The sequence below is a fragment of the Neomonachus schauinslandi genome, chromosome 3 (genome assembly GCF_002201575.2).
Source record: "Neomonachus schauinslandi chromosome 3, ASM220157v2, whole genome shotgun sequence".
NCBI classification, from domain to species: Eukaryota; Metazoa; Chordata; class Mammalia; order Carnivora; family Phocidae; genus Neomonachus; species Neomonachus schauinslandi.
In genome coordinates, this window is record NC_058405.1 from 55,608,646 (window position 1) to 55,631,856 (window position 23,211).

The 23,211-nt window shown below is 37.8% G+C and overlaps 1 protein-coding gene across 1 annotated transcript in view; it reads left to right on the forward strand.

Annotated features, from left to right (window-relative positions):
- COG3 (component of oligomeric golgi complex 3) overlaps positions 1-23,211 on the forward strand; it is a 77,400-nt gene that overhangs the window by 30,230 nt on the left and 23,959 nt on the right. Inside the window, exons 12-15 of the mRNA XM_021697957.1 lie at positions 130-269; positions 1,555-1,715; positions 16,901-17,009; positions 21,567-21,691. Coding sequence (XP_021553632.1) covers positions 130-269; positions 1,555-1,715; positions 16,901-17,009; positions 21,567-21,691 — 535 coding nt within the window. The remainder of the gene's footprint in view (positions 1-129; positions 270-1,554; positions 1,716-16,900; positions 17,010-21,566; positions 21,692-23,211) is intronic.

Sequence of the window (23,211 nt, forward strand, 5' to 3'; positions counted from 1 at the left end):
GTTCCCATGCACTATTTCCCAGTAGATTTTTATTTTTATTGGCTAGAAGAAATCAGTGATACCTTTTAAACTATGAGAAAATCCCGAAAAGATTACTACTTATAGCCATGTTTTATTCTTTCGTTTTAGTGAACTTTTGGAGAAACTGTGTGTGTCATTGTATGACGTCTTCAGGCCTTTGATCATTCATGTTATTCACTTAGAGACTCTATCGGAACTTTGTGGGATTCTTAAAAATGAGGTGCTTGAAGATCATGTACAGAACAATGGTAAATGATAGTTAGAAATGATAATTTCAAAAGTCTTTTTAATTATATTTGTGGCTCAGTGAATTTGAAAACCTCCTATCCTCTACCCCACTCACTTATATAAATTTATTATTTTTATAGCTTGAGTTGATGCCTTGTCCCTTTTAAAATCAAGATGCACCCTATTTTTTGACTAAAGGTACAAATTAAATGGGGAAAGAATTTTAAAATCTGGGTAAAATTATTAATAAAATAATTATAGTTAATTTTTCTTTTTGGCATCTGAAATCCAGAGAGAACTGTCAGTTTTGGATTAGACATTTCTTAATAACATTCTTAACCAAAATACCTAGAGTCATTGGCTATATTGCATACTCTTGATTTAAAAACAGAAATTATTTTAGTGTACATACATAATAATGACTTACCTTTTTTGAAATTACAAATAAAAGCAATTCTCTGGAAAAACTCTAACCATCTGATACATTCTTTAATATTTGATTTGATTGTCATAGAAAACATGACTTAAATAACTTAAAAAAAAAAAAGCCTTCAAGTAATTATTTTATTGGCAGAAATTACTGTTTTCACTTTGACTTTCCTTAGGAGACACTATAGGTTTGTTATGCTTCCAAAGTTTCTTCTGCTGCATTTAGTTCATTCTAAGATGTGTATTTTCTTACACATTAATGCTTCTTAATTAAATTAACTTGAATATTTATGTTATTACGTAGTGTCTACAACTCCCCAGCCCTTGGAAAGCTGTTACGGAATTAATGGTTTGTCTTAACACTGAAAGCGTCTTAGGAATGCAGAAATTCTGTATGAACTCACATTTCATTTTAGTTTTTTACTCTTTTTTTTTTTTTTTTGTGGAAACCTTAACAAGTCATTTAATATCTGTGGGACTCAATTTATTTGTAAAATTGGAATGATGACCCAACTAATAAGCTGCCCTAGCTGTCTCTCAGGATTGGTCTGACGTTGAATGAGATAACTTTTAAAAAGCACAAAACACTTTAAAATTCAGACTTTAGTATTTATATTAATAATAGAAATAATATCACAGAGTCTCAGAAAGAAGGTATAAGGGCAAATTTATTTCCCAATTTTAAATTTGAGGAAATTGAAAGACATTTATTAAATTTTTCTGAGGTCATTGAGTCATACTGAAATAGAATGCACCCACAGTCCCTGAGGCAAAAATGCTTCCTACTACTACTGGACACTTGAGTAATATTTTTGCTTGTTTAAAGAAAGTATTTTTCTAAATATAAAGGAATGGATGATTACACTTTTTTATCAGCTGAACAACTGGGAGCATTTGCAGCTGGAGTAAAGCAGATGTTAGAAGATGTACAAGAGCGCCTCGTCTACAGAACCCACATCTACATTCAGACAGACATCACGGGGTACAAACCTGCTCCTGGAGATCTGGCATATCCTGATAAGTTGGTGATGATGGAGGTAGGGTTCCCTTATTTGATCTTGATCTCTCCCTCAGCCCCATATACCTTTTGGATGTTTGGTACTAGTGAAAATAGGATTTTTCTTTTTAATTCCCATTCAAGATGTAAAATCAAGATAAACTTGCCATAAAGTCACAGGAAATAAAAATTTTTTTTAAGGAAATAAAATTTTTAAAAAATGAACAAAATGATCTGTTACGTTGTTTTTCCTTCAAGTTATATTTTATAATTAGTTCCCCTCCCCTTTTCTAGGAAATACGAATTCTCAATTTATTTTAAAAAGATTTATTTACTTTAGAGAGAGAGAGAGAGTGTGCTCATGCACAAGTATGGCGAGGGGCAGAGGGAGAGGGAAAGGGAGAATCTCAAGCAGACTCCCTCCTGAGCATGGAGCCCAACATGGGGCTTGATCCCACGACCCTGAGATCACAACCTGAGCTGAAATCCAGAGTAGGACACTTAACCTACTAAGCCACCCAAGTGCCCTGTGTTCTCAGTTTTTAAATTGAATTTGTGCTTCCTGTGATTTCTCTTTTTTTTTTTATTATTTATTTATTTATTTATTATTTTTTTAAAGATTTTTATTTATTTGAGAGAGAGAGAATGAGAGACAGAGAGCATGAGAGGGAGGAGGGTCAGAGGGAGAAGCAGACCCCCTGCTGAGCAGGGAGCCCGATGCGGGACTTGATCCCGGGACTCCAGGATCACGACCTGAGCCGAAGGCAGTCGCCCAACCAACTGAGCCACCCAGGCGCCCGCTCTCTCTCTCTTTTTTAAATAAATGGCAAAAAGAGGGTTGATAAGATAGGAGCCACCATAGTTGATTGTTGCATAACCACGTGTCATGCTGTTTCATAGAAACCCTGAAGGCCATCTCCTCAAAATTCTACAGTACCTAAGGCCAGTTTATGGTTTGAAGAATTAGATTTACCTCACTGATCATTTATCTCACTGATTGAGTTACATATGAATCTTTATTTTCTTTGAGTCCTGGACAGAGTTTAAATAATGCCGAGGATATTAGTGCTAAACCAAAATTAGAACATAGAACTTTTCTTTTTAAGTATGCTCCATGCCCAGTGTGGAGCTCAACATGGGTCTTGAATTCATAACCCTGAGATCAAGACCTGAGCTCATATCAAGAATCAACTTAACCAACTAAACTACACAGGCACCCCAGAACCTAGAACTTTTTTAAAGGAAGTTTCAAATATAAGCAAAAGGTAGAGAGAATAATATAATGAGGTCTTACATATCATTACCCCAGCTTCCACATGGCCAGTCTTATTTCACTTAGAGCTCCATTACTCCTTTCCACACCATTAGTTATTTTGGAGCAAATTCTAAACATTTCATCAGTAAATACTTCAGTAGGTAGCTTTAAAAGGTAAGGCACATTTTATTTTTTGCAGTGAAGTCTTTTTTCCAGTTTTATTGAGAAGTAATTGACATATATCAGTAAGTTTAAGGCATAGAGCATGATGATTTGATTTACATACATTGTAAAATGATTACCCCAATAGGTTTAGTTAACAGCCATCATCTTATATAGGTAATAATACAAAGAAAAGAAATTTCTCTTTGTGATGAGCTGTTAGATCTACCTCTGAACAACTTTCCTCTCTATATACAGTATTTATTGTTAACTATAGTCATCATATATATCACATTCCTAGTATTTATCTTGTAACTGAAAGTTTGTACTTTTGTTTTTTTTTTATTTTTTAGATTCACATATAAGTGAGATCATACAGTATTTGTCTTTCTCTGGCTTATGTCACTTAGCATAATGTCTTCAGGGTCCATCCATGTTGTTGCAAATGGTAGGATTTCCTTGTTTTTTTTTTTTTTTTTAATATGGACAAATAATATTCCACTGTCTGTATACACAACTTCTTTATCCATTCATTCATTTGTGGACACTTAGGTTGTTTCTGTGTCTTAGCTATTGTGAGTGAACGTGGGGGTGCAGATATCCTTTTTAGTTAGTGTTTTCATTTCCTTTGGATATATTCCCAGAAGTGGAATTGCTGGATCATATGGTAGTTCTATTTTTAATTTTTTGAAGATCCTCCATACTGTTTTCCAGAGTGGCTGCATCAATTTACAGTCCTGCCAATAGAGCACAAGGGTTCCCTTTTCTCCACATCCTTGCCAACACTTGTTAACCTTTTTTTAAAAAAAGATTTTATTGGGCGCCTGGGTGGCTCAGTTGGTTAAGCGACTGCCTTCGGCTCAGGTCATGATCCTGGAGTCCCTGGATCGAGTCCCGCATCGGGCTCCCTGCTCGGCGGGGAGCCTGCTTCTCCCTCTCCCACTCCCCCCTGCTTGTGTTCCCTCTCTCGCTGTGTCTTTCTCTGTCAAATAAATAAATAAAATCTTTAAAAAAAAAAAAAAAAAAAAAAAAAAAAAAGATTTTATTTATTCATTTGTCAGAGCATTCAAGTACACACGCACATGAGTGGAGGAGGGGCAGAAGGAGAAGCAGGCTTCCTGCTGAGCAGAGAGCCCGATGTGAGGGGGCTCTATCCCAGGACCCTGGGATCATGACCTGAGCTGAGGGCAGATGCTTAACTGACTGAGCCACCCAGCATCCCAACACTTGTTATCTCTTGTCTTTTTAATAGTAGCCATTCTAACAGGCATGAGATGGTATCTCATTCTGGTTTGAATTTGCATTTCCCTGATGGTTATTGATGTTGAGCATCTTTTCATTATCTGTTGGCCATTTGTATATCCTCTTCGGAAAAAATGTTGATTTAGGTCCTTCATTCCATTTTTAATTGGGTTATTTGGTTTTTATGCTACTGAGTTGTATGAGTTTTTTTTTTTTAATTTTTTTTTTATTCTTATGTTAATCCCCATACATTACATCATTAGTTTTAGATGAAGTGTTCCATGATTCATTGTTTGTGCATAACACCCAGTGCTCCATGCAGAATGTGCCCTCCTCAATACCCACCACCAGGCTAACCCATCCTCCCACCCCCCTCCCCTCTAGAACCCTGTTTGTTTTTCAGAGTCCATCGTCTCTCATGGTTCGTCTACCCCTCCGATTTCCCCTGCTTCATTCTTCCCCTCCCGCTACCTTCTTCTTCTTCTTTTTTTTCTTAACATATATTGCATTATTTGTTTCAGAGGTACAGATCTGAGATTCAACAGTCTTGCACAATTCACAGCGCTTACCAGAGCACATACCCTCCCCAGTGTCTATCACCCAGTCACCCCATCCCTCCCACCCACCCCCCACTCCAGCAACCCTCAGTTTGTTTCCTGCAATTAAGAATTCCTCATATCAGGGGCGCCTGGGTGGCTCAGTCGTTAAGCGTCTGCCTTCGGCTCAGGTCATGATCCCAGGGTCCTGGGATCGAGCCCCGCATCAGGCTCCCTGCTCTGCGGGAAGCCTGCTTCTCCCTCTTCTGCTCCCCCTGCTTGTGTTCCCTCTCTCACTGTGTCTCTCTCTGTCAAATAAATAAATAAAATCTTTAAAAAAAAAAAAAAAAGAATTCCTCATATCAGTGAGATCATATGATACATGTCTTTCTCTGTTTGACTTATTTCACTCATCATAATACCCTCCAGTTCCATCCACGTCGTTGCAAATGGCAAGATCTCATTCCTTTTGATGGCTGCATAATATTCCATTGTATATATATACCACATCTTCTTTATCCATTCATCTGTCGATGGACATCTTGGCTCTTTCCACAGTTTGGCTATTGTGGACATTGCTGCTATAAACATCGGGGTGCACGTACCCTTTCGGATCCCTACTTTTGTATCTTTGGGGTAAATACCCAGTAGTGCAATTGCTGGATCATATGGTAGCTCTATTTTCAACTTTTTGAGGAACCTCCATACAGTTTTCCAGAGTGGCTGCACCAGCTTGCATTCCCACCAACAGTGTAGGAGGGTTCCCCTTTCTCCGCATCCCCGCCAACATCTGTCGTTTCCTGACTTGTTAATTTTAGCCATTCTGACTGGTGTGAGGTGATATCTCATTGAGGTTTTGATTTGGATTTCCCTGATGCCGAGCGATATTGAGCACTTTTTCATGTGTCTGTTGGCCATTTGGATGTCTTCTTTGGAAAAATGTCTGTTCATGTCTTCTGCCCATTTCTTGATTGGATTCTTTGTTCTTTGGGTGTTGAGTTTGATGAGTTCTTTATAGATTTTGGATACTAGCCCTTTATCTGATATGTCATTTGCAAATATCTTCTCCCATTCTGTTGGTTGTCTTTTGGTTTTGTTGACTGTTTCCTTTGCTTTGCAAAAGCTTTTTATCTTGATGAAGTCCCAATAGTTCATTTTTGCCCTTGCTTCCCTTGCCTTTGGCGATGTTTCTAGGAAGAAGTTGCTGTGGCTGAGGTCAAAGAGGTTGCTGCCTGTGTTCTCCTTTAGGATTTGGATGGACTCCTGTCTTACATTGAGGTCTTTCAACCATTTGGAGTCCATTTTTGTGTGTGGTGTAAGGAAATGGTCCAGTTTCATTCTTCTGCATGTGGCTATCCAATTTTCCCAACACCATTTGTTGAAGAGACTGTCTTTGTTCCATTGGACATTCTTTCCTGCTTTGTCAAAGATGAGTTGACCATAGAGTTGAGGGTCCATTTCTGGGCTCTCTATTCTGTTCCATTGATCTATGTGTCTGTTTTTGTGCCAGTAACCATGCTGTCTTGATGATGACAGCTTTGTAATAGAGCTGGAAGTCCGGAATTGTGATGCCGCCGGCTTTGCTTTTCTTTTTCAACATTCCTCTGGCTATTTGGGGTCGTTTCTGGTTCCATACAAATTTTAGGATTATTTGTTCCATTTCTTTGAAAAAAGTGGATGATATTTTGATGGGGATTGCATTGAATGTGTAGATTGCTCTAGGTAGCATTGACATCTTCACAATAATTGTTCTTCCAATCCATGAGCATGGAACATTTTTCCATTTCTTTGTGTCTTCCTCAATTTCTTTCATGAGTATTTTATAGTTTTCTGAGTACAGATCCTTTGTCTCTTTGGTCAGATTTATTCCTAGGTATCTTATGGTTTTGGGTGCAATTGTAAATGGGATCGACTCCTTAATTTCTCTTTCTTCTGTCTTGTTGTTGGTGTATAGGAATGCCACTGACTTCTGTGCATTGATTTTATATCCTGCCACTTTACTGAATTCCTGTATGAGTTCTAGCAGTTTTGGGGTGGAGTCTTTTGGGTTTTCCACATAAAGTATCATATCATCTGCAAAGAGTGAGAGTTTGACTTCTTCTTTGCCAATTTGGATGCCTTTTATTTCTTTTTGTTGTCTGATTGCTGTGGCTAGGACTTCCAATACTATGTTGAATAGCAGTGGTGATAGTGGACATCCCTGCCGCGTTCCTGACCTTAGGGGGAAAGCTCTCAGTTTTTCCCCATTGAGAATGATATTCGCTGTAGGTTTTTCATAGATGGCTTTTATGATATTGAGGTATGTACCCTCGATCCCTATACTCTGAAGAGTTTTGTATGAGTTTTTTATACATTTTGGATATTAACTCCTTATCAGATATGTGGCTTGTAAATATTTTTCCCCATTCTGTAAGTCATGTTTTCACTTTGTTGATGGTTTCTTTTTTTTTTTTTATTTTAAAGATTTGATTTATTTATTTGACAGAGAGCGAGAGCAGGAACACAGCAGGGGGAGTGGGAGAGGGAGAAGCAGGCTTCCTGCTGCGCAGGGAGCCCAATGCGGGGCTCAATCCCAGGACCCTGGGATCATGACCTGAGCCTAAGGCAGACGCTAAATGACTGAGCCACCTAGGCGCCCCCGTTGATGGTTTCTTTTGCTGTGCAGAAGCTTTTTAGTTTGATGGTAGTCCTACTTGTTTATTTTGGTGAGGGCACTTTTCATTTTAACATTACCGTGATAACTATCACACCTAAAAACGTTATTATAGTTCCTATCTTGATATCATTGAATATTCAGTTGAATCTGGAATTTTTTCAGATTTACTATGTGTTAGTGTTTTGTCCCAGTTACTTTATCTTTTTGTGTGTAAGTTTTATTGCTGAACCATTTGAAAGTAAATTATAGATATTGTGATACTTCACTTCTGAATACTTCAACTCTTACTCTCCTAAGAATAAAAACATTCTTCACATAATCACATGCTATTTTTACATATATAAAAATTAACATTAATTCAACATATTATTTATATGCAGTACATATTCAAATTTCTCCAGTTGTCCTTCAGCTGTCTTTAAAACAGGATCAAAAAATTTAAAAAGTAGGATCCAGTCAAGGTTAATGTTTCTCCCCACCTGTTTTTTGTTTTGTTTTGTTTTTTGTTTTTATGACATTGGTTTTTTTGAAGAGACCAAGCCAGTTTTATTATAGAATGTGCCACATTCTGGATTTGTCTGATTGTTTTCCTCATACTTGGATTCAGATTAAACTTTTTTCTGTCTTTTTTTTGCAAGAATACTACACAGCTGATGTGTACTTACCTCATCACATCAAAGGCACATAATGTCAGGATGTTCCACAATTGGTTAAGGTAGTAATTGGTAATTTTCTTCATTATAAAAGTACATTCCCCTCTTTGTAATTAGTGAGTACTGATGAAATGATACTTTGGGATTATGTGAGTTCCCCAGCATCTTTTTACCCAGTGGTTACTGCAACCATTAATGATCTGTGCCTGAATCAGTTATTATGTTGGGAGTAGCAAATTTCCTATCTGCCATTTCTTCTGCATTTATTAGTTGGCATTCTGCTGCAAAGAATTAATTTCTCTTTCTCCCTCCCTTTTTTCCTACCCTCGACCCTTGTAGACTAGTGGAATTTTTTAAAAAGTCATTGTCTATTGCCATTACTCTTTTTGAAGCTCAGAATTGTCCCAGATTTGACTAATGGAAGGTGGCTTCTTTGTCCTTTAGATGGCTTTAGATGGCTTCATTGTCATTTTGACATGTCCCTGTAATCTTTGAGGACTTATTTCTTTTTTCTTAAACAGTTTTATTGAGTTATAGTTTATAAACCCCACAATTCACCCATTTAGAGTTTATAATTTAGTGGGTTTTAATATATTCATGGATAGGTGCAACCATCACCACAGTTGGTTTTAGATCACTTTCACCATCTCAGAAAGCAGCCTTGTACCTTTAGCCGTCACCCTCCGACCCCAGTCTGAGGCAGACATTAATTTCTGTCTATAGATTGCCCTGTTTTAAACATTTCGCATGAATAGAATTATATAGCATATGGTCTTTTGTGACGTCTTTCACTTAGCATGTTTTCACAGTTCATCCAAGTTATAGCATGTATTAGACTTCATTCCTTTTTATGCCTGGATAATATGCCGTTGTATGGATAGATCACATTTTGTTTATTCATTCGTCTGCTGATGGACACTTGGGTTGCTTTCACCTGTTGGGTGTTATAAATAATACTGCTACAAACATTCATGTACACATTTTTGTGTGGACATGTGTTTTCATTTCTCTTGTGTATATACCTAGGAGTGGAATTGCTGCATTGTATAGTAACTCTGTGTTTAATCATTTGAGGAATGGCCAGATTGTTTTCCAAAGTGGCTGTACCAGTTCACATTTTTACCAGCAGTGTATGAGGGTTCTGATTTCTCCACCTACTTGCCAACTCTTGTTAGTATTTGACTTTTTGCTTTCAGGCATCTAGTGGGTATGAAGTAATATCTCATTGTGATTTTGATTTGCATATTGTCCTTGCATCATTTGTTATCCCAGCATTCTGTCCAGTTGTCCCAGCATCATTTGTTGAAAGGCTATTCTTTCCTACTGGATGGTCTTGGCACCCTGTTGAAGTCAGTTGCTCATAGATTTTTGGGTTGGTTCCTTCCTTCCTATTTATTTATATGAGAGAGAGAACATGAGTGGGAGGAGGAGCAGAGGGAGAGAAAACATCCTTAAGCAGACTCCCCACTGAGCACAGAACCTGACTCGGGGCTCAATCCCAGGACCCCAAGATCATGACCTGAGCTGAAATCAAGAGTCAGATGCTCAACTGACTGAGCCAGCCAGGCACCCCTGGGTTTATTTCTGAACTCTAAGTTTTATTACACTGATCTTTATGTCTATTTTTATGTCAATATCAGACTGATTTGATTATTGTTTTGTAAGAAATTTTGCAATCAGAAAGTTTGAATTCTAATTTCTTCTTCCTTTTTAAGATTGTTTTGACTATTCTTGGTCCCTTGAAATTCCATATGAATTTTAGAATCAGCTTGTCAATTTCTACAAAGAAGTCAGCTGGGATTTGTTAGGGATTGTATTATATCTGTCGATCAATTTGGGGAGCATTGCCATCTTAACAATATTAAGTCTTCCAATTCATGAACATGGATATTTTGAAATTATTTAAATCTTCTTCAGTTTCTTTCAGTGATATTTTGTAGTTTTCAGAGAATAAATTTTATACTTAATTTGTTAAATTTATTCCTAAGTATTTTATTCTTTTTGAAGCTAATGTAAATGGAACTATTTTCTTAATTGTTTTTTGATTGTTCATTGCAAGTGTATAGAAATATATTTGATTGTTATATACTCATCTTGTATTATGTAACCTTGTTGGACTAACTTATTCTAATAGATTTTAGTGGAGTCCTTAGGATTTTCTATGTATGTATGTGTAAATATATATGTATGTATGTACATAAGATCACGTTGTCTGCAAATAGAGATAGTTTTAATTTCCAAGTTAAATGCCTTTTATGTATCTCTCTTGCCCAATTGCCCTAGCTAGAACCTCCAATACAGTGTTGAATAGAAATGATGAGAGCTTAATTATTCCTGATATTAAGGGGAAAGCATCTAGCCTTTTCCATTTTATATAATGTTAGCTGTGAGTTATTCATATAATGCCCTTTATCAGGTTGAGGAAGTTCCCATCTATTCCTAGTTTGTTGAGTGCTTTTATCATGAAATGATGTTTGTTTTTGTTAGATGCTTTTTCTGCATCTTTTGGGATGATCTAGTGATTTTATTCTATTGATACATTACATTAATCAGTTTTTCAAATTAAACCAACCTTACATTCCTGAGATAAATCTCATTTGTTGTGGTGTATCAATCTTTTTATATGTTTCTAGATTCAGTTTGCTAGTATTTTGTTAAAGACTTGTATCCATATTCATAAGAGATACTGGTAGATGTCTTTTGTCTTGATATCTGGTTTTGATATCAGGGTAATACTGGCTTTATGAAGTAAATTGGGAAGTATTCCCTCCTCTTCTATATTTTGGGAGAGTTTGTGAAGAATATTAGTTAATTCTTTAAATGTTTGATGGAATTCAGTGGTGAAGCAGTCTGGGTCTTGACATTTCTTTGTGGGTGGTTTTTTATTATTCAGTCTTTTCACTTGTTATAGGCCTATTCATATTGTCTCTTCTTGAGTCAGTTTCAGTAGTTTATATTTTTCTAGGAATTTTTCCATTTCATCTAAGTTATCTAACTTGTTGGTATATTGTTCATTGTTGTTACATTTGTGTTTTTGATTTCTGTAAGGTTGGTATTACTGTTCCCTCTTTATATGTGATTCTAGTAATTCGAGTCTTTTTCTCTTTTTATCTTGGTCAAACTAGATTTCTTTGCTTTCTTGCACAAGATGATCCACGTACTTACCCTTTACATTCTTTGCCCTAGATCTGGAGTCACCTGTTTCTCCAAGAAGTTTTGATTCCCTTAACAGGGAGGAGAGTGGTATTTAGAAACCAACATCTGAGTGTTAGGTGTTTTCATTGCTAGCAGTGGATGTCGTTACTTCTAACCCCTAAAGGGCGGAGGTAGAAAAAATATAATTTTAAATATCATGAATTTATACTGAAACCTCTAATTCAGATCCATTTCTATAGGGTTCTTCCTTATTTTCCCCCATTCCATATTTGTATGTCTCTTCTCTCACAAAAGAAACCCTGGCTTCCAGTACCTTCTGTTTATCTATTCTTTTGCTCCAGGTTACAACATACTTAAAAATAGTTTCAAAATTAACACCATAACTAACAGCAAACTTCCTAAATTCAAGATCTTTTGTACTTCTTTTTGTCCTTAGATCATATCCTACTAAGATATACAGATTACTGTCAAACTTCGACCTTTGATTCTAACTACAGATCTGAAGATTTTATTTTATTTTATTTTATTTTTATTTTTATTTTTTTAAAGATTTTATTCATTTATTTGACAGAGAGAGACACAGCGAGAGAGGGAACACAAGCAGGGGGAGTGGGAGAGGGAGAAGCAGGCTTCCCGCCGAGCAGGGAGCCCGATGCGGGGCTCGATCCCAGGATCCCGTGATCACGACCTGAGCCGAAGGCAGACACTTAACGACTGAGCCACCCAGGCGCCCCAGATCTGAAGATTTTAAACTAAGAGCTAATCCCTTTAGACTGGGGATTTTTCCCATGTAAGTTTGCCATCTGTATGGCATGGGGAAAGTGTAGAGTCAGACCTAGGTTCAGGTTCTGACTCTGTCAGTCAGTAGCTGTTACCTAGTTTCTATGAATATGTGTCATTATTGGTAAAGTAGGTGTAACAGTACAGACCATTGGGGGTTGCTGTGAGAGTAGAGATAATGGCTAGAAAGCACTTGACTTTCTAGTCGTATAGTAGACAGTGGCTGTTACTGTTTAGCCTCTGAAATATTTAAAAACAATATTTGACTTTTTAAAACTGTCTTTAATTTAAGTAATGAGTGAAATATATTACCAGTTAAAAATTGTTTTTTAATTTTAGTTTTTTCCCACCTTTATTGAGATATAATTGACATATAACACTGTATAAGTTTAAGGTATACAATATAATGATTTGAATTACATATATGTTGTGAAATGTTTATCACAATATATTCATTAACATCCATCATTTCATATGGTTGCATTTTTTGTGTGTGTTATGGTAAGACCTTAAAAAAAACTACTCTCTTAGCAACTTTCAAATATACAAACAGTATTGTGGGTTTTTAAAATTTTTTTAATTTTATTTTTTAAAGACTTTATTTATTTTGAGAGTGTGTGCGAGCAGGGAAAGGGGCAGAGGGAGAGGGAGAGAGAGAATCCTCAAGCAGACTCCCTGCTGAGTGTGGAGCCCGACGCCGGGCTCGATCCCCTGACCCTGAGATTGTGACCTGAGTCCAAATCAAGAGTTGGATGCCTAACTGACTGAGCCACCCAGGCGCCCCATATAGTACAGTATTATTAACTATCATTACCATTCCTGTATATTAGATCCCCAGGACTTATCTCCTACTGGAAGTTTGTACTCTTTGACCACCTTCCTCCCTTTTCCCACAACCACCAATCTGTTCTCAGTTTCTATTTAATATTTTTTAAAAAACAAGACATTTGGCTTGTTAGTAAAGGTGAGTTTTGATGTGTCTGTCTGCTTTTTTTTTAATTTAAATTTAATATGAAGAGTGTTGTCCTTTTACTTTCCCTTACCTATAAGAATGTGACTATTTTTAACTTATTAAACAAATTACTTGATCTAGTTTGTTTGGAAAATATCTAAAGTATTTAAAAGTACATTTTAAGAGCAGTTATCAGTAGCCTGATTATTTTATTTGAAAAGTTCCAGGGGCGCCTGGGTGGCTCAGTTGGTTAAGCGACTGCCTTCGGCTCAGGTCATGATCCTGGAGTCCCTGGATCGAGTCCCGCATCGGGCTCCCTGCTTGGCAGAGAGTCTGCTTCTCCCTCTAACCCTCCTCCCTCTCATGCTCTCTGTCTCTCATTCTCTCTCTCTCAAATAAATAAATAAAATCTTTAAAAAAAAAAAAAGTTCCAAAGGAAATTTTGATACTAGTGAATTTGAAAATATCCCCTGAAATAATATTGCTAAGACATTACACGTTTCTAATGTATTTTCAAAAATGTAGTCTAATTTTTGCAAGGTTTGCAGACTATCCTTGCTTAATTATCATTGGCTTCCAGCAGGAGTGCTGACTTAAATTTGTCTATGAAAAATAGGTTTGAAGTCCATTTCTTCATAAATGTATCCTATATTCATCAACATACCTTTTGATATCAAGTGGGAATCTTTTTTGTTAGGTTATAAATATGGCTCAGATAGTATCCTGTTTCTGTTTAGACTGCTTCTCCTGGATGTCACACATCCTGATTTTCTTTTCTTTTTTTTTTTTAAATAGATTTTATTTTTTAGAACAGTTTTAGATTTATAGAAAAATTGAAAAGGTCTTACAGAGTTCCCATGTAACCCACATCCAGTTTTCTCTGTTATTTAACATCTTATATTAGTGTGGTACACTTGTTGTGGTTAATGAGCCAGTAATGAAACATTGGTATTAACTAAAGGCCATAGTTTATTCACATTTCCTTAGTTTTTATAAAATGTCTTTTTGTATTCCAGGATCCCATTATCCATTTATAGTTACTGCATTGCATTTGTTTTTCATATCTTCTTAGGCTCTGCTTGGCTCTGACAGTTTCTCGTACTTTCCTTGTTTTTGCTGATTTTAATTTAACATTTTTGAGGAGAATTGGTTAAGAGTTTTATAGGGTGCCTCCGAATAGGAATTTGTCTGATGTTTTTCTCAAGATTAGACTGGTGTTATGTATTTTTGGTGGAAACCCAAAGTACCATTTTTATCACATCATATCTAGGGTAGATACTATCAATATGACTTACCACTGTTGATACTGACCTTGATCACCTAGCTGAGGTAGCATTGTCAGGTTTCTTCACTGGAAAGTTGCTCTTTTCCCCAAGCTATGCTGCTTCCTTGAGACAAAGTATTTACATACATTATTTGGAATTTTTCTGTGAGGGGATCGTTTTCCTTCTATATATATGTATGTATGTATGTATGTATTTATTCACTTACTGATATCAGTATGAACTCATGGATATTTATTTCATACTTCGGGTTATTGTCCACTGCTATTTATTTGTTGTTCAAATAGTTCCAACTTTGACCATTGGGAGCTCTTTCAGTTGGTTCCTGGGTCCCTTTGAACATATCCCTCGCTTGTAGATGTGTTTATGTTTTATGAGCACTTCCTTATCTCTTGGCTCTATAAGATGGTCTAGGCTCATTTTGTCTATTTCCAGTCTTAGTCCTAGAATCAGCCATTTCTCCAAGGAGTCCTGGCTTCTTTTATTGGAGAATGGTATTAGAAAATAAGGTCTACGTGCTTAAGTGTGCTCATAGCTATAGAGTGTTCTTGCTTTTGGGTCCTCTCAGCTGACAGAGCAAATAAATATATGTATGTATAACCTATTCCTGTTGCTACACGTCCTCACCAGCATTTTAACTTAACCTATTTTAGTGCCTGAACTGATAAATGTGTTGTAATAAGTGTGTTTGTTTTAAAGCTAACAGGCTTGAAATATACCAGGCTATTTAGTTTACTGCCCTTATCTATTGTAAGAATGTTCTCCTCAACTTTCATCCCTTCTCCTGACTTCTATTTATATTTACATTTTGGGTAGTTATATTAATTATTTGTATAGTACTTTTTTTTTTTTTTTAGTAATACATAAAATCCACCTTGTAGGAATCAGATACATGGTATGTAGGGCATATAGTTTTGGGGCTGTTTGTTTATTGCCCAGCTTTCATTATTCTGCAGGATTATAGTAGGAATATTGCTAATAATTCCAGGGAACAGATAGATAATCCATTTGCAGGAGTTACCTTGGCTTTAAGGCCACAAATCCATTTGCAGGAATTACCTTGGCTTTATAAAAGTGGATATGATGAAGACTAGATTTATTTCTCAGTCCAGTCTGGGGAATTGTGTTCTCCTTCCTTCTTCCCTTTCTTTCTTTGTCTTCTTTTTTTTTTTTTTTTTTTAAGATTTTATTTATTTATTTGACACACAGAGAGAAAGCACAAGTAGGCAGAGAGGCAGGCAGAGAGAGAGGCAGAAGCAGGCCCTCCACTGAGCAGGGAGCCCGATGCGGGACTCGATCCCGGGACTCCAGGATCATGACCTGAGCCGAAGGCAGTCGCCTAACCAACTGAGCCACCCAGGCGCCCGTTTCTTTGTCTTCTTTATGAATATTAGTTTTATATTATAGACAGAATACCTGTTTTAATAGTTCTGATAGGATGTTAGGTGATGAAGTTTACTAGAAGTCGCTCTCCCAGTGTAATTTAGTGATATATTTAAAATGTTTATTTAGTCATCACATGGCCAGTATCCTGATACTTTCTTGTGTGGACCTTTTGGTTTAAGGATACCACTTTCAGTAAATATGCTTGCTTTGTTTTTCTTTTGGTGAGGGGTAGGGGCATCAGGTGATCCTGCTGTGACATTTGTGTGCTATTTAGGGGTTGGCTTTACTTTCTGGTTTCTGCATACAGAGTGAGAGGACTGGCCTGAGTGATAATGGAGTCTGTCTCCCAAACAGTTCTCTGGCCATTCCTTTTGGCAGTAGTTATGTGTGTGTTAGTCCTTCATTTTTGTGTATTTCCACCTTTATAAAACTATAAGTGTAAATTAGTGAGATTTTCATTACTAACTTAGTAATTAGTGACCTGTGTGTATTTGATGTTATTCTTTAGGCAGCGAAGAAGGGTTTCAAAAATAGCTTACTGTAGCTATTCTCACGTAAAGAGAAAACCAGTTGTTTATATTGGCCGGTTACTTGTAAAAAGCCTTTCTGACATTCAGAATGTATCCTATTCAGTCTTAAATTTTGTTTCTAAACGTAAAGTTGAAAATTCGCTTCCTGTAGGAGCCTTGTGTATTATATGACCCTGCAGCAGATACCTGGTAATAGTTCTGAAATTAATGGTTCACAAAAGGCTGTGTATGTATTTATGGGAGTAGGGACACTCTTTTTTTTTTTTAAGATTTTATTTATTTATTTGATAGATAACGAGAGCAGGAACACAAGCAGGGGGCAGTGGGAGTGGGAGAGGGAGAAGCAGGCTTCCCGCCGAGCAGGGAGCCCAGTGTGGGGCTCGGTCCCAGAACCCCAGGATCATGACCTAGCTAAAGGCAGATGCCTAACGACTGAGCCACCCAGGTGTCCAGGAGTAGGGACACTCTATACTAATTTAACTTTTTCATTTCCATGGGTTGTTTTGCTCTGATTCTCTTAATTGGTCCATTTATTAACTAGTTTTTTTTTTTTAACTTGATGGAAAGAATATGTTCATATAGCAAACACAGCTGAAAACTACACTTTCATCTTTTTTCTGATTTCTTTATATAGCAAATTGCACAGAGTTTAAAAGATGAACAGAAGAAGGTACCTTCAGAAGCTTCATTTTCAGATGTTCGGTTAGAGGAAACAGAGGAGTCTAATAATCTAAGAAAATCCGGTATGCTATGATGTTCAACCCCAGCTTTTATTCATTTGTTTAAACTTTTATTGAGGACTCGTCATGTTCTGGGCATGAGAAACACCTTGTGCCTTTGAGGAGCCCACACTTGGGTGGGGGGAGATTGATAAGCCACAGATACAATTGAGTGGTGACATGCTAAAGGTATGGACAGTGCACTCTTGGACCATGGTAGAAGGGCATCAGAATTATGAAGGGAGATGAGCTTTGAGTGCAGGATGGTGGGTTCAGTGAGGGTTGGGGTGTCTGAAAGCTATATGGTTTATAAAAGCAAAAATGAGAGAGCCAGATGAAGTAAGGTTGTTTAAGATAGAAGAACAGGGAGGAGGGCAGGCAGGAATGGAAGACCACGGTTGCTTTGGGGAAGTCAAGTGGTTTGGTATATTTGGGCATAGGTTATTTGGAGGGAAGAGCAGATAAAACAGGCCAGATAGATGTCAGTGATAGTCTCATGGACTTTGAACTTCTTGCTAATATAGTGTATTGGCATCATTGTACCACCAGATTTGCATTTTGTAAATATATGGAGTGCCTGAGACTGGGGTAAGATACTGATAAAAATGTTTGGGATAGCTTGGACTAGGGTGCACATTATGCAAGGAGCAAAATTGTCCAAAAGAATCCTGGATATTTATGTGTTATGTAGACAACAAGCTAGATGGGAAGCAGGATATCCCTTCCCCTCTCCTCCTAGCTGTAAGGGAGACACTGAAGCTCAGCTCCTCATGGAGCTGGGACTGACTGGGAGTTGGGGTAGTGAGGATGGGAGGCTTTAAAGAGCCCCAGGTGTCCCTAAATCCCCAGGTTTAGGGCACCATCAGGTATTGTGTGTTATTCTATGAACAATTGATACCTCAAAGCCAGACTGCCAAGCAACCTGAGTATTCCCTGTCTGGCAAAGCCATTTTATCACACTTGCCCCCTAGGGGGTTAAAATTTCCTCCTTTGAAATAGAACCCGTGCCATGTCTTCGTATACCTTTTGTTTCTCGTATACACCTTGGTCCTAATAAACCTCTTCAAGAGTTATTGGAGAGACTAGAGTACATTTCTGTCTTATTGACCCTGGTCTTATACATTTTCCCTTTCCCCAGTAAAGTCTATTCTTTCACCCATGTTTGGCCTTAATATAAATAAGGTATTGTTGGCAGAACTGTAGAGATTAGTTAGGAGATTGTTTCCCATTTGAAAGATAAAGGTTTGAGCCAGGGCACTGACGGGGATGGAGAGAAGTGAATAGATGAGGCATCTGGTTAAAAGCTTGAATCGATAGAATTTGATGACACACTAGATGTGGGGGCTAAGAAAGACTTAGCAGGGTCCATGTGGAACAACTGAGAGGATCTGTGTGTATCCATCTAGAGCTGTGCTGTTCAATATGGTAGCTGCCTGCCATTGAACATGTGAAATGTGGCTCATCTGAATATGCTTTAGCATATAAAGTACACACCAAATTTCTAAGACTTAATCTGAAATAAAGAATGAAAAAAACCTTATTAGTAATTTGTCTTGATTACATGTTAAAATGGTGATATTTGAGATATATTGGGTTAAATACATTAAAACTCATTCCATTTGTTTCTTCTTTCTTTTTTAATGTGGCATTATAATGTGTTACATTTATGGCTCACGTTGTATTTCTGTTGGACAGTACCGCTCTAGAACTATAAAGAGGACTGATTTAGACATAAAGATTGTAGAGTAATTGACACTTCGGGCTTGTGTAGGATCACCCCAGGACAGAGAGGAGAGTGACAATAGCAGAAATCTGGGGAGAGAACCTCAGCAGATGCTGACATTAAAGAGCAAATGGAGGTAGAGGAGTGTCCTGGGCCAACAATGAGAGAGGTCAGAAGCAAGCAAGGGGATAGGGTGTGATTAAAGTCAGAGGTGGAGGGGTTGGCAGTATAGTTTTGGGTAAAGGTTGAGAAATAGGAAATCACAAAGCTATTGTGGTCGGAGAGTGGAATGCTAAGATCTAATAATTAAGAGGTGAAATAGTTTGGAGTACTAAGAAAGTGTAGAAAGTAATAAAGTAGTTCTGAAAGAAGGTCATGAGAAAATCTGTGTGGTAGGGAGCGAAGGTCTTTGGAATTGACAACCATGTGGTTGTCCATATGGTTATTGATGCTACTTAGAGTGGTGATAAAATTTGGGATGGAAAACAAGACTGAGTCAAGTGGCAAGGAGAGCAAAAAAAGGGTGTAATCACTTTTCTTGATTCTTGGTTTCTTGGTATGTTGGAAGTGAAAATAGAAGCCTCCAAAGTGAGGACTTTAAACAACATGGTGTTCATGTAGTAGAACTTGGTGCCAGGGCAAATTAGTGGAGGGACCATTGTGTGAAGAGGCTGGTTATCAGTATCTTCAAAAGCAGAGGCCCTGTTCCATACATAGAGCAGATAAGGGGAGGGCGGGGCTCACGGAGGATCCTGGAGGAAGACTGCAGGATGGAGGAGCCCTGCTCTTCAAGAGAGGCAGCCAGTAGGCACTCGCCTCTTGATGGATTGTCATGTAAGTAAACTTTCCCTCTGTCAGTTGTTTTAACTGTTAACTATTTTTAACAGGAAAGTGAAAAAAAAAAAAAAGCCAACTTCTGGTTTTACTTAAATAGATTTGTTTCACTAAGCTTTTATTTGGGGGTACCTTTTGGCTCTTTATATTGAAGGAGGGATCCTGCTGATATCATAATCTTAGTACAACCATAGATACTTCATCTCCTAAATATTCTTTGATATAATTTGTCTAGTTTATTCTTTCTAAGGAACTTCATATAAAGTAGATATTTTAGTTTAAAGTAAGGCTTTATAGAAGAGCTTTTAAAATTACACAAATATTACATGCTTTTGAAAAGCAAAAAATTAAGCTTACAGAATTATAAATTAAAAGCACTAACCCACAACATTCTCCTCTCTCTTTTTCCCCATAAATCTATACCACAACCTCCAGACCTCCTTCTAAGCAGAGGCCGTTCTCTTTTTTTTTTTTTTAAGAATTATGCTTTGCCTGGCTATACTTTTGTTTTTTTCTTATTGAAAAGATTTCAAATATACAGAAAGGTAGAAAGAACGATGCAATGAACAGTGAACACCACTACCGAGCATCTGGATTCAAGACTTAACATTTTATCACATTATATATATACACATTATATATACACATATTCTTTTGCTAAGAATTTTATTTTTTTAAAGTTTATTTATTTATTTAAGTAATCTTTACACCCAATACGGGGCTTGAACTCACGACCCCAAGATCAAGAGCCAGCCAGGTGCCCCAATCTTTGCTAATCATTGTAAATTATTGACATCATTGCCAGTTTACTCGAGTATTTCATCATCTCTCCAAAAAGTAAGGACATCTCCTATATAACCCTAAAACTTTATTGCACTAAAACATTTAATAGTTTTCTAATGTCCTCTAATACCCAATCCATATTTCATTATCCCCTCTTGTTCTAAAGTATTATTTTAGGTCTGCTGTTGTGGCTCATTTGAACTCTGGTCCGTTGAGCTGAAGTGATTGTGCTTCCCTTACAAAGATGTCTCTGCTCAAGCAAGCTCCCTACCTGCTCCTCCTCACCCTCACCACAGTGTCTGCTCTGTCTTGGAGAAAGGGGGGACAATTCTCCCCACTTGGGAATTGGATAGACTAAGTAGGCCTACAAGTAATATAGCTAAGAGCATAGAAGGAAGGCTGGCAAGCAAACCAGCTTTGATTAATTTTCCTGTTTAACATTGCTTTATTTTCTTGTCACTTCCTCACTTCCATTGGCTCCCACTTGCTTCCACATGACTACGTACAGATCTATCTCCTTTTTGTGTATACTGTCCATTCATTCCATAAAGATTATTTTGTTTGTTTTAAAGATTTTCATTTATTTATGATTTTTATTTATTTGAGAGAGAGGTAAAGAACGAGCAATGGGTAGAGGCAGAAGGAGAGAGCAGGAGAAGCAGACTCCCCTCTTAGCAGGAAGCCCAGTGCGGGGCTCCATCCCAGGACTGGGAGATCATGACCTGAGCTGAAGGCAGATGCTTAACCGACGGAGCCACCCAGGCACCCCAGATTTTATTTATTTATTTGAGAGAGAGAGAGAGAGCGAGCATGAGGGGGGAGGCAGAGGGAGAGGCAGGAGCAGACTCCCTGCTGAGCAGGGAGCCCAATGCGGGGCTCAATCCCAGGACCCTGGGACCATGACCAGAGCTGATGGCAGACACTTAACCTACTGAGCCACCCAGGTGCCCCCATTCCATAAAGATTAATCACAATTTTGGAGTAGCTATTTGAGTTAAGCATATATATATGAGCCTGGAATGTATATATGTATTTATGTGTAGTCTCACTTATTGTGTTAAATATCAGCTGTCATGATTCCTATGGGTTCCTGTGGCACTATTGATTAAAGGGGAAAAAACCTGGAAAAAATGGATGCCTCCAGCTAGTGATAACAGGAACAAACAGTTTATGTTTACCATGCAAATAAGACAAACCTCCATGTGTGTGAAATGTGTCTTTTTTTCCATTTGGGTTTTTAGGTTCAACAGAATCCCTCAATCCTAGAGCGCAGACCACAATTTCTCCCGCAGATCTTCACGGAATGTGGTATCCTACAGTTCGAAGAACTCTTGTGTGTCTTTCCAAATTGTACAGATGTATAGATGTACGTGTATCATTTGTTATATCTTTACTGTAAATTGCTCTTTCATGGGAAATTTTATTTTATTTTTTTTAAAGATTTTATTTATTTGACAGACACAGTGAGAGAGGGAACGCAAGCAGGGGGAGTGGGAGAGGGAGAAGCAGACTCCCCGCCGAGCAGGGAGCCCGATGCGGGGCTCGATCCCAGGACCCTGGGATCATGACCTGAGCCGAAGGCAGATGCTTAATGACTGAGGCATCAGGTGCCTCTCATGTGAAATTTTTTAATTTTAAGATCTTGATGTAGTATTTTGTTTGGTATTAAATTAGAATCATATGATTTTTAGATACAGAAGTAAGTTTAAGATCAATCTAATTTAGGGATTCTTTTTTTTAAAGATTTTATTTATTTATTAGAGGGAGAGAGAGAGCAAGAGAGAGAGAAAGCACAAGCTGGGGGAGGGGCAGAGGGAGAAGCAGATTCTCCACTGAGCAGGGAGCCCGATGAGGGGCTCTATCCCAGGACCCTGCGATTATGACCCAAGCTGAAGGCAGATGCTTAACCGACTGAGCCACCCAGGCGCCCCTAATATAGGGATTCTTAACCTGTGCATTCTGTAGAACCTTAGAATTCACTAGCGGCCTTTGGGGAGTCTATGAACACCTTGAAATTGTGAGTAAAACTGTGTTTGTATGTTTATATTTGTGTCTTTCTGAGGGGAAGGATTATAGCTTTTATTGCTTCTCAGAGGGATCTATGACCACATAAAAGTTTAAAACTGCTGGTTAATTCATCTATTTTAGTTTATAGGTAAGGAAAAAGACATGCAGAAAGGTTAAGTGATAATGTCCAGTGTCACATGGCTATAATACATGTTTAGTATTAAATTTATTATTAAATGCATATACTTTAGTTTTTTTTTTTTTTAGAGAAAGGGTGCGTTTGTGCGAGTGATGGGAGGGGCAGAGGGAGAGGAAGAAGGAGAGGAAGAGAATCTCAAGCTGAGTCCCTGCTGAGCCCGACATGGGGCTTGATCTCACGACTCTGAGATCATGACCTAAGGAGAATCCAAGAGTCGGATGCTTAACCAGCTAAGCCACCCGGGCATCCCATTAATTTAGTTTTGTACTCCATTTAAATCAACATTCTTTTTTTTTTTTTTTTTTAAGGATTTATTTGAGAGTCAAAGTGTGGGGCAGGGAGGCAGGGAGAAGGGCAGAGGGAGAGAGAGAATTTCAAGCAAGACTCCCCGCTGAGCTCAGAGCCAAGCATGGGGCTCCATCTCACGACTCTGAAATCATGACCCAGCTGAGGGACTGTGGCCTCATAATAAATATTTTGCTCATATTTTTTGCTCATATTCCTCCATATCAATTCCGTCTCAGGTGGAATGGAGGCGGGGAGGGGAAGCAAGGGACTGGCAGGTGACACTGCCCAGACCAATATGCCACACCTCTGGCAAGATACAGAAATGGCAGAATTAAATTAAGAACCATACTTCACATGCTATTTGTAACCCAATTATTTTGTTTTTACCTAAT